The following is a 12,831-nucleotide window of genomic DNA, read 5'->3' on the forward strand; positions in this document are numbered from 1 at the left end:
AAGAGGACGTCAGATCTTGTTACGGATGGTTGTAAGCCACCATGTGGTTGCTGGGATTTGAACTCCGGACCTTTGGAAGAGCAGTTGGGTGCTCTTACCCACTGAGCCATCTCACCAGCCCTTCCCAGTGGATTCTTATGTTGGCTTTTATAATCTCGTGTAGAGCTCTTGAACACTGTGGTCATAGTCATATTTTCTTTATTAATATTTGAATGTATTCCATTATGCTTATTCTCAATTCATGATACCCTCTCCTTTGTATGTGTTTTGGTATAAATATGTATATATACAGGCACATGTGTAGGTATTTGTACATATATATGCATAAGGTTTTGGAATCAACTTCAGGTATCATAGTTCCTCTGGGGTTGTCTACCTTATTTTTAAGATAGCATCTCTTGGGGTTCTGGTGCCCTCCAGTTAAGCTTGGTTATTTGGTCAATAAACCCCAGCAATTCCCCTGTCTCTACTTTTCCAGCATTGACATTGTAAGCACGTGCCACCATGCTGTATGTTTTATGTGAATGCTGGGAGTTGAAGTCACATCTTCATGCTTGCATGGCAGACACAGCACTTCACTGTCTGAGCTGTCCCCTCAGTCCCTCCTTCTGTACAATACTGCCCAATTATAATAACAACAAAAATAATGAACTAAAACAATTAGATGAATACACAATGGAAATAGAAGTATAAAAGCACCCATTTAGAGCATAATAAAGAAGACACAAGATTTAGAATACTCTATAGTTTGAAAACACACACACACAAACAAACATACTACTATAAAGTACAAATATTTGTCAAGGGACAAAGTAAAGAGTAAAATAATTTTTTAAGATAAAGGATGACATGTTGAAATGGATACTTGTGTGCTTGAATTGGAGGCTTCCAGTTAATTGTATGGGTATGGGAGCCTTGAACCTCTGCACCCCTGATTTCGTTATGGTTATAATGTTGGCTGAGTTTGTACTAGTATACTCGTTTGGACTAGTGTAGTCTGTGTAGCAGATCTGTCTTCATTCTGGTAGTTTCCCTCCTTTGTGTACCAGGAACCTCTGCTGGCCGGTTTCCTTTTCAGTCCATGGACTAGGTAGATTCCATTATCCTTCTGAGGTTATTACCCAGATGTGACTAATGCTTTGGTTGGCATGTAGTTCCCAAGTATGTTGAGAATGTGAATATGCGAAGCAAGCACAACCCACAGATCTATACCGACTGATGGCCTGTCTTAATGCTTTCAAGACCTCTTGAGTCTTGACCTCCTGGAGGGATGTATTTGTATTCTTTCAAGCATATGGCTTGAAGAATAGGAAGGTTGCTTTTTAGTGCTATCAAATTCTAGGGTTGTTCTCAGTTGATGAGATCCACTTCCAGCCTCTGAGGATGGGAGTGTCTTTCTCTGAGTGACTTCCCTACCTGATCTGACCCTCCTGCTGACTGAAATTTTAAGCTTGTTGGTGTCTGGCGCATCTGCTCTCTCCAGTTTCTCACTAAGCCATCTTTCATCTTGTGGCTATAGTTGGCTATATTAAAGCTTTGTCCTCAGGTCCTCATGTTAGCTCAGGATTTTCTAATTTTTTAATTTTTGTTTTTGTCCTCTCACCTCCAACTCTGAAAGGGCCTTTCTATATAGTGGTGGCTGGATGGGAACTCCCAGAGAACCTCTTACCTCTGCCTCCCCAGTGCTGGGATTAAAGATTTGCACCACCATTCCTGGAGGTAACTCAGTGGTAACAGGAGATTCTCAAGTTGATGTCTGCTCACTGCCCTGCAAGTCATAGAGAGGAGCAGGGATGTTTTCTTGTCACTGCTGACTCATCCCTTAGAGAGATCACTGTCTCACCTAAGCTTGCAACTCTAGTTGGGGAGCCTGAAGGCTGTGGGCTTGTCATCAGGGTAATAAGGCTGCTCATCTCTTGCTGGCTTAGTTTTGAAAGGCAGCATCTGCTTCCTTGACTTTTCCCCCACAGTTTCCAAGTAGCCATTCTGTACCTCTATTGAGTTCTCATTTTCTTCTTCTATTTCTTTCTTTGGAATAGAGTCTGGTTTTTGTCTTATTCTAACTTTTTCGTTCATACTGCATCACACAGAAGCAGCCTCCATTTTACCCAGAAGCCATCCATCTGCAGTCTTAGTGGCTGGCGAGAGTGTATCTTTGCATTTGCAATGTTGCTAATAAATAACGGGCTCAGGGTTTTTCATTTTTCTTTCTAAGCTCATAATGGTATGTAAGAATGGTTTTAAAAGAACTTTATTTTTCACTTAGTTTGCTACAGAAGATGTTAGAGTGGGCAATCACAGAAAATAGAGATGCAAAAAGTAGTCCTGTAACTGCTGAAAATGCCTTCCGACTCATGTTGATCGTACAGGACTTTCTGCAGTCAGAAGGATTGGTTAATTCAAACATGTGGACTGAGAAGGTTAGTAATGGCCCTTTGAAATTGCATTTTAGGGTTCAATGTAGCTAAAGCCTGTGATATTATCTTTTATAAGGGCAAGGCAGAAGGATTATCACAGTTTGAGTCTTATACGGGCTACAGAGATAGTTCGAGGTCAGTCTGAGCTACAATGTGATGATATGCTGTTGCAAATAGAATGAGTAGATAAAGTAGATAATATCCTAGGTTGTTCAGAATTATTTAAAGAATGAAATTTGCAACACTTCTTTTTGGAACTTTAGTGTTTAATCAGATGGATTAACATACCTAACTAAGATGAAGAATCAGCATGTTTTGTTAGTTTGTGCAGTGGATCTTGTTTCGTGACAGCTGCAATGATGGTTGTTATTATTGTTGAAGAAACATTATCATTACATTTTAAAAGTGGACACTTTTATTTCTCAATTTTTCTTTTGTGATAGCTTTTAGAAGATGCCACACAGCTCCTTGACTGTCTGTCAGTATGGTATTCTGAGAATCCAGTATGGGTAAAACTCTCTCAGATTCAGATCCAGCTGCTTCTAGAGTTCATCGAAAGAGGCAGTTTGCAGGTTTGATATTCCTTTCATGCTGTATTCTATCTTCTCACACACCATAGCTACTAATGTAGTAACCAGATATAATGCCCTTTCAGAATGTTTATATTATATTGTATTTGTTTACTTTACGTACCTGCACTGTACACACATGTTCCATGGAGGTCAGAGGCCGCCTGTGGGGTCAGTTGTTTGAGTCTAACACATGGATCATGGCAGGCATACACCTCTACCTGCTGAACCATCACTCAGATTCCCTGATCAGTATTTTTTTTTGATTCCAAAAAATACTAGGTCACTTGCAATTTCAATTTTGTAAGGTCAGAAAGGAGCTTAAGAAGCAGCCTTTCTCCCCTCAGTCCTAGGACTCTGTGATTTTAATATTTTCTTTTATTGGGTTTACTCATAGGTCATCTGCATTCAGTGTAGTTTACTAAATTGCTAAGTAGCCAGCAGAGAGATTTATGTATGTAAAGTCTAAGAATTGTATTTTTAGGAAAAATGATTTATAGTAATTTTCCTGTTTTACTAACTTTAACTCCTTTCCTGTTTTACTAATCCAAAATTTTAACTCTTTATGCATTTGTTCATTTATTAAACACCAATTATGTACATGCTGTTATGTACATTGTTTTCTTATGTACGTTGTTCTGCTAGATTTTAGAACTAAAGATAAAATATATTAAGAATATTCATTTTTATTGTAAATTAAAATGTAAAAGGTTAGAAAATTTCTCTGCCATTTGTTCTGTCATTTTTCTAGTCTCTGTAGGTACTTTTAATCATGATAAACTTGCTATCTATTTACTTTGTGTGTGTGTGTGTGTGTGTGTGTGTGTGTGTGTGTGAGAGAGAGAGAGAGAGAGAGAGAGAGAGAGAGAGAGAGGAGAGAGAGAGAGCGCGAACATTTCATTTGGGTCACAGCATGCCTGTGGAGATCAGAGGACAAACTTCATGTTGGTCCTCAACTTCTCCCTTTATTTGGAGCAGGACCTTTGCATTGTTTACTGCTTTATACATCAGTGTTAGCTGACCTATGAGCTTCTAGGGATTCTCCTGTCCTGCTCTCTCATCGTTCTATAGGAGTGATGGAGTTGCAGTCAAGCACTAACGTGTACAGCTTTTATGTGGACCCTGTAGATTCAAACTCAGGTCATCATACTTGCATGACTAACATTTTATTTACTGAACCATCTCCCTAACCCTGCTTTCTTCTAATACTCAATTTTGTTTTTTGATAAGGGATATTTAGGTTGAGGCTGAATTCTAGTGCTGTTCCTAAACTCAGTGTAATATTGCTAAGAGTCTGGAGAAGTTGAAATTTTAACATAAGGTTGGCCTATTAAGCCAGCCTCTAATCTCATGGTTGTATTCTCATCTCTTCTCTTTCCTCATACCCTTTCTCACTACTAGCCCTTTCCTCTTACTAGATATTAAATGAATAGTAATTGAGAGTTCTTTTTTGATTGAGCTTGTGCTCTTAATATATATTTGCCCTAGGAAGTTTAAGATTAATTAAATTTCTAGTAAAAGACCCAGACTCCTTATATATTATGTATCCAAATAGTTATGAGACCATGTAACAAACCACCAAAACAGACTTTATTACATTTTTTTCTCTCTCACCACACTGCTCTTTGCCTTAAGGTTGCAAATGGCTCCAATGGCAGTTGGGCCTATTTTCAACTTCATTTGTCCCCAGAGGAATCTACTGCTGTTTCCTACAGTCATTGTTGGTGGATAATTCTCCACTAATCTGTTGTGTTTCTGTTTATCATGTGACTGGCTGCTCTTGTTTTCTGTTCTTCTGGTTTTGTTTTTGTTTTGGGGTTTTGTTTGTTTTGAGACAGGGTCTATCTATTTAGTCCTGGTTGTCCTGGGGGTGTTTTTGTTTTGGTTTGTTTTGAGAAGTAGTCCTAGATATCCTGGAACTCGCTCAATAAACTAGGGAGTCGTCAAACCTGCAGAGATCTGTATACCTGTGCCTCCTAAGTACTGGGATTAAAAGTGTAAGCATTCATACCTGGATATCCACTCTTTTTTGAATTTTTTATATAGTAAATAACCCTGGAAGATAGAAGCCATGTTTCTTTCTAGAGCAAATGGCAAGATTTTGACTGGTATTGTAATAAAGCTAATCTCTTTCTCTGTATCATACATTAGCTAAAAACCCACTATAAAGTACTAAGGTCTCTTAGACTCGCTGTTTCTCTCTGAGCCGCCACTCTATGTGCTGTTGTCTTCTAGTTTTTAATCTCTTTTAGAAGATTGACAGCTAACTTATAAAACTTGTGAACCGTTAGAATGAGACAGATCTTTTGCTCGTATTAAATGTTTGCTTTAGTCTGCTCTTTTCTCATCAAGCCTGTTTTCTTCCAGGTTTGTGCAATGGCATCAGCTAAGCTCAATGCTCTTCTTCAGACCAAAGTGATTGAAAACCAAGATGAGGCATGCTATATTTTAGGGAAACTAGAACATATTCTAAGTCGGTCAATCAAGGAACAGACAGAAATCTATTCGTTTCTCATTCCCCTTCTCCGGACTCTGGTTTCTAAAATTTATGAGCTGCTTTTCATGAACTTGCACCTGCCTTCCTTGCCTTTTACTAATGGAAGCGCTTCATTTTTTGAAGATTTTCAAGAATACTGCAATTCAGATGAATGGCAAGTTTACATTGAAAAATATGTAAGTTTTAAAAATGATTTGTTCATGTGTGTGCAGGCATGAGTGTGTGCATGTGTTTATATGAGAGTGTGCTTCATGCAGGCATGAAAACTAGTGTGTGAAGTCCCTCGGAGCTAGAGTTGCAGGAGTGTTGTGTGAGTGCTGGGGCCTGAACTCCAGGCCTTGGGCTTGCTCCCTGGAAGTACTCTTTTAACTGTGAGCCGGCTCTCCAGGCCCAAAGTTTTATCTATTCCAAGCAAGATGTTCCTGCTGATTTATCATTTTTATAGAGGAATGTGCACATTCTTTGTATTCTTTCTTTTTTTTAAACTAAGATTGTACCTTACATGAAGCAGTATGAAGCTCATACATTTTATGATGGCCATGAGAATATGGCACTTTACTGGAAGAATTGTTATGAAGCCTTAATGGTGAATATGCATAAAAGAGACCGAGAAGGAGGAGAAAGCAAGCTGAAATTTCAGGTAAAAACTATTCAGTGTTTTCTAAATTGAGTGGTTCATGTTGGCTACATGCATTATATTTTGGTGGAATAATTCCATCAGAATTTTAGAAACGAACATACTCAAAAAATAGTCCATAATTGGGATGAAAACAGTTGATCAGTAACCGTTTTAATAGTAAAACATGATGTGTAATAATTATGTAAATCTTATAAATTATGTGAACTTGCTAAGATGAAAATCTATTAGTAAATACTGTTAAGGTATCTTGATAGATCCCTCACACAAATAAATAAATTCAATTAAAAAATTTAATGTAAAGTTATTTTGTTTGTTTGTTTGTTTCTGTGTGTGCCTGAATACATGTTTGTGTCTGTATATGTACAGGAGTCCTGAGAGGTTAGAAAAGGACATTGAATCCCTGGAACTAGAGTTACAGGTAGTTGTGAACCAATGTGTTGGTGCTGGAACTACTGAACCTGGTTCTTCTTTAAGAGCAAGAAGCACTCTTAATCCCCAAGACACCTCTCCAACCCTGTAATTTAACCAAAAAAAAAACAAACAAAAAAAAAACCAACAAACAAATAAATAAAAAAAGACAGAAGAGTAGGGGAAATAAGTCTAAAATCTAGCTCTTCAGAATATTAGCAAAATCAATAAACTTGTAGTCAGCTTGACAAATAAAAAAGAAGTAAAAATTACTTATAGAAAAATGAGAGAGAACCACCATCAGCCCCACAGAAATCAGGCCGCTGTGAGTTGCTTAGCTCATAGAAATGTGCCTACTCAGAGCCATCGAGTTCCTGGTAGGCAGGTTTTAAAACTTTCAATAGTCTTTCATCTAAGTTAATTTATTTTTTATACATCTTCAAAAGAAGAAAATGCAGGGCCTTAGTAATTTACTGGCAAATTCTACCTAACTCACTTGCATGCGTAGTTTTTGAAGCAGTGTTACATGTTTTCTGTACCTGCCAAAATGACCATGAACTTAGGACCCTCCTGTTTCACTTTGCAAACACTTGCTGCTATACTTGGTACTTTTGTTGATTGATCCCAGGGCTTATAGGCAGACATGCTACCAGTCAGCCCACATCCCAGCCACCCCACTACTAGTATTGAAGGAAGACATTCTATCCATGTGATAAGGGCATTGATGAGTTGATACCTAGTTTTCATGGGACTTTGTGACTTCCTTACTTGTCTCAGCAGTGATCTATTTTAGTGTTGGTTCTCACACTATTGATTCCTTCCTACAAGTCTGGTAACAGCCACAATTTATTGACAGCTTGTTTTCCTTGAGTTTTAGTAGATATTTTAGATCTTAGTCCTTTTCTTTTGTTATTTTTGGTGGAGGTGGGGGACTATCTCATATTTCAGAGTGGCCTCAAACTTGATAAACAACCAAGAATAACGTTAAACTTCACGTCTTCCTAACTCCACCTCCTTGGTGTTGGGATTACAGGAGTATACCACCACACTTGGGGTGCTTGGGAACAAACTTGGGCTGTTAGGCGCAGCAGTAGGTGACTTTTATTGAGTATTTTATCAGTTGTAGAGTGAGTGTCTGTCTGTGTGTGTGTGTGTGTGTGTGTCTGTATGTGTATTTTATTTTTACAAGTCAAAGAAATCTTAAGTAGAACATAGCTAAAATTCTACCGTCCTCATCAAAGAGAAGTATTTTAATGAAATAAAATTATGTTCTTTCTTTTTTCATATACCTTTTTTTGGTTAAATTAAAAATTTATAGATACATTACTCTCTTCTTTTTCTGTTTGTTTCAGGAGTATTTTGTGGAGCCATTTAATCGAAAGGCCCGTCAAGAGAACTTGAGGTACAATAATATGATTAAACAACTTAACAGTCAGCAGTTGGCGGCTGTTAGACGCTGGAAGGCGATACTGCTCTATCTTACATGCGAAAGGGGGCCTTGGGCTGAAAAGTAGGTGCATATTTTGCTCTTTAGAACTATGGCATTATATGTTAAACTTTTAAGCTAAGTATGTTTTACTCCAGTTTTTTAAAGAGTACTTTGAATTCCTGTTCTTTATGAGTTGGTTTGGGATGATGGGAGGTTTGTATGTATGTATTATTTATCATGTGCTTCGCTCTCCTTTTACCCTAGTGTCACATGCATTAGGCTTTAAACTCTATTACTCCATAACAGTGCTTCTGTCTTTCTCACATCACCTTATTAAGCTAGAGTTAATGACGTTATGCACTTTAACATTTTACAGCTTGATATTGTCACTTCTTTTGGTGTATATATTTTATAGCCCTTGTTTTAAAAATGTAGTAAACCTTTTGTTTGTCTTTTTGACCCTCTGATCAGTGGATATTTAGTTGTTGGTCACCTTTGAGCTACTGTGACAGTGCCACTCTGGATAGTTGTATCAAAACGTTTTGAAAGCATGCTTTTAAATCTTTTTGGGTATATAATATAAATGCAAGTTCTGCGTCATATTTCATGTTTAATTTAGGCATTGGCAAATAATTGTCAGTATGCTTTCCAGTTTCACCACATTCTAACTGATAGTTGTCATTTTCCAATTTTTCAAATAGCCCTTCCATTGTGTATATAGAGCATGATCATATAATTTTGTTTTTCACCATTCTAATAACCAACAATGTTGAGTGCTGTTTTGTGTACTTGTTGGTCATTTGTATGCCTTTGAAGAAAGCGTTGGCTTGTTTCCTTTGCCTGGTTCCCTCATTGAATGATTGTCTTTTCACTGAAGTTGTGTGTCAGAATGTATGTATTCTCAGTGATTTGCAAATATGTAGATGATTTTTCACTTTTATTGGGACCTTTGTTCTTCAGAAGTTATAATTTTAATATACCTAGTTTTTTTTACTTGCATGCATTTTATAATGTATTTAGGAAATCATACCCAAGTCCAAGGTCATAAAACTTTACCTTTTTTTCTAAGAGTTTCATCATCTTAACTTTGATATTTTGGATTTTAATTCATTTGGAGTTATTTAGTTAGTAGTAAAACTATTTAATATTATGGTTATAAAATTGCATTTAACATGAAAGAATAAAGTAATCAAGCTAGAAATCTGAAAGCTAGTGTTCAAATCTTATTTCTCTACCATTAAACCTCATGGCATCTTGGGTAAGAATTTAAATTATCTTAGGTTCATATATGTTACAGTTAAACATACTCATTTTAGTTTTCTTGACAGTTGTCCAGATGATAAACATAAACATTTAAATTTGTTTTTTTTTTAAAGATTTATTTATTTATTATATGTAAGTACATTGTAGCTGACTTCAGACACTCCAGAAGAGGGCATCAGATCTTGTTACTGATGGTTGTGAGCCACCATATGGTTGCTGGGATTTGAACTTGGGACCTTTGGAAGAGCAGTCGGTGCTCTTACCCCCTGAGCCATCTCACCAGCCCTACATTTGTTTTGAAAGTAGCTGCTAGCATATAGATTAGTAGGTTTCCATATAGCGTTTGCACATATGTGCCATCCGTTGCTCTTACTCAGTCCCCACCCCGCTGCTCTCCCTTAGGTTTACCCAAGTCTGCTTTTTTTGTAGTGCTGGATCACACCCAGGGCCTTGTGCAAACTAGCTGGTTGTTATATTTTGTTCATTTTCTAAATTGTGTTGAACAATTGTGAAGCACTTTATGCTTGCTTATACCCTTTAAACAATTAATCTTTATAATTTTAAATAATTTTACTTGTTTCATTGTCAATGTTTATAGGAAACAGAATCGAATTCACTGGAAACTAGCTAATGTTGAAAATTATTCCCGCATGAGACTTAAACTGGTACCAAATTATAATTTCAAAACCCACGAGGAAGCTAGTGCCTTAAGAGATAATTTAGGTGAGTTACAGTATCTACCTGTTTTTATGATCAGATGCTGACAGACTGCTTACTGTTGTTTGTTGTTTTAGATGTTTACTTAAGAACAAAGGGGTATAGTGTATGTGTAAATTGGTACATGAATTCAGTATTGTTAATGTTGGCCTAAATCTAAGATGAGTGTATGTTTTCATTGAATGTAACTTCGCAAAGAAAGTCAGTATTTTTACTGTATTTCATTTATGTTTGGTTGAGAAATAATATCATTTCCTTTGACTATTAAATTAGCCTACTTCCCCATCCTTTAATTTATGACTCTTTTATAACCTGACCCCCCTTTTTTAATGTATATGAATATATTGTTATTGTCTTTAGACACACCAGAAGAGGGTATCGGATCCCATTACAAAAGGTTGTGAGCCACCATGTGGTTGATGGGAATAGAACACAGAACCTCTAAAAGAGCTCATGTCTCCAGCCCATAACTTGCTTTTAAAGAGCCCTACATTTTTAATGTCTTAGATGTGTCTTGGTTTAGAAAAGAATACTTTGCAAATATTTAACCAAGTAATATTTCAAAATGGATTTTAAAGGGGTTTCTATATCTTTGTAAGAAGTTCTTCATTATTGGCTGCCATTTATTCTCTTTTGAAGAAAAGGCTGAAATATGCAGAAGTATTTCCTGTGATGTGTCCATGGCACCTACATGTTTGCCAAGTCATAATTATTGTCACTGTAGCTGCTTCTGTACCACTTGTGTCTCGTGATAGGTCTATAGATTAATCAAGTGCCAAATTTTAAATTTTTTTCCACTTAACATACTGACCATTCCCACAAAACTGAAAAAGGCCGTCATTTAGGATTCTGTGTTCTAAAGTAAATCAGATAATTATGATTTTTTCTCTTAATGAAAAATAATATTTTGTCTTTGATACAAACACTAACTTAATGTATCTTACATAGCAGCCTACAGTCATATCTATAAGCCTCTCTGCCTTGTCCGTTTCCTGGCACTTGAACACTTCCTCTTCAAAATCTAACTGTCCTCATCACTTAGCAGACATCCCCTTCAGTGCATCACTTTAGTTCGGTAGTAGTTTCAATGATGCTATTTCCCTACTATTTTCCAAGAAATCCTTCTCTGGGAAATTCCCACTCCTTTTTCCTTACCCTCTCTTACCTCTGCATATGAGTTTATATCCTTTCCTCTTATCTCAGCTGTCTTAAATTCAAGAAAACCACCGTCCTTTCAATATTTTTCGCCTCAGCTTTACTCATTCCATATTTTAAAAAGTATTCCAGTTCAGTGGTGACAGTAAAACTGGACAGATGGGGAGAAATAGTGCTCGATGGTAGTGAAAACTAGGAGTAAGCAGTGATTCCTCCTACAGTGCTTCCTGCTGTGTGTACCTCACAATTAAGTGCAGAGTTAGTTTGCTTACTTCTTAAGATAGTTTGATAATCTGCCAATTCATGATGTTCTTTTAAAATTTATTTATTTATTATATGTAAGTACACTGTAGCTGCCTTCAGACACTCCAGAAGAGGGCGTCAGATCTTGTTACAGATGGTTATGAGCCACCATGTGGTTGACTGGGATTTGAACTCCAGACCTTTGGAAGAGCAGTCGGGTGCTCTTACCCACTGAGCCATCTCACCAGCCCCCATGATGTTCTTTAGTAAGAAAATAGTTTCTTGTTTTGTTTCACTTAATTAGTGTATCTTGCAAATAACTCATTGCAAATATACAGAACAGGGTGATGTCATAGACTTTTCTGTAAAATAGCTGTATGTAATATTTTAATGAAAAGCCCATTAAGAACTCAAAACACCTAGTTTGTGATAGATAAGAAAATCTAGATTCCTATCTGTAATCGCAGTACTTGTGAAGTAGGGGCAGAGGGTCAGAATGACAGTGTCATTGTTTGCTATGTAAAGTTTCTCAGGCATGGGCTACCTGAGAGACAAAATAAATGAATTCTTTTGATTGACAAGCTTAGTGCGCTGATGCATGTCTTTAATCCCAGCTAACTAAGCAGTTAAGAATGAGGTGTCTGGAGTTCAGCCCAGCCTAGGCAACATAGTGAAACCCTGACTTACAACGGAAAAAAAAAATTTTTTTTTTTTTTTTTTTGCTTTTTTTGAGACAGGGTTTCTTTGTGTAGCCCTGGCTGTCCTGGAACTCACTCTGTAGACCAGGCTGGCCTTGAACTCAGAAATCCTGCCTCTGCCTCCCGAGTGTTGGGATTAAAGGCATGCGCCACTAACGCCCAGCAGAAAAAAAAAATTTTAAAACACATCTTTTATTATTTCTTTTATTTTTTGAGATTATAATATTATTACATCATTTTCCCCTTCCCTTTTCTTTCTCCAAATTTTCCCATAAACCTATCCTTGCTATATTTCAAATTCAGTCTTTTTTTTTTTTGTTACATGCATATGTGTATATATTATAGATCCCCCCACACACATCCCAAATCCATTTAGCATGTCTGTTGTTGTTATTGTCCTTGTTCAACTCATATTTATTTGCACAGTCTAACCATGTGGTTGGACTTTATGGGTCTATCTTCTGATGTTCCCAGGAGATAGAGTCTCATGGAAAGCTTGCTCTTACAGTCTTTCAGCCCTTTTTTCCAAGATGTTCCCAGAGCCTTAGGTTTGGGAATTGTTTTATAGATGTATCCAGTCGGACTCAGCTCCACAACTCTGCATTTTGGTTATTTATGTTTTTCTGTAATGGTCTTCATCTGTTAAAAAGAGAGGTTCGGGCTGGTGAGATGGCTCAGTGGGTAAGAGCACCCATCTGCTCTTCCGAAGGTCCAGAGTTCAAATCCCAGCAACCACATGGTGGCTCACAACCACCCGTAACAAGATCTAACACCCTCTTCTAGAGTGTCTGAAGA

General features: G+C 37.1%; 1 protein-coding gene across 1 annotated transcript in view; it reads left to right on the top strand.

Moving 5' to 3' along the window:
- Nbeal1 (neurobeachin like 1) overlaps positions 1-12,831 on the top strand; it is a 162,006-nt gene that overhangs the window by 94,834 nt on the left and 54,341 nt on the right. Inside the window, exons 29-34 of the mRNA XM_021198528.2 lie at positions 2,267-2,420; positions 2,861-2,989; positions 5,354-5,659; positions 5,974-6,123; positions 7,884-8,041; positions 9,822-9,946. Of these exons, the coding sequence (XP_021054187.1) occupies positions 2,267-2,420; positions 2,861-2,989; positions 5,354-5,659; positions 5,974-6,123; positions 7,884-8,041; positions 9,822-9,946 (1,022 nt within the window). The remainder of the gene's footprint in view (positions 1-2,266; positions 2,421-2,860; positions 2,990-5,353; positions 5,660-5,973; positions 6,124-7,883; positions 8,042-9,821; positions 9,947-12,831) is intronic.

This window comes from Mus pahari, chromosome 5 (assembly GCF_900095145.1).
Source record: "Mus pahari chromosome 5, PAHARI_EIJ_v1.1, whole genome shotgun sequence".
Lineage (NCBI taxonomy): Eukaryota > Metazoa > Chordata > Mammalia > Rodentia > Muridae > Mus > Mus pahari.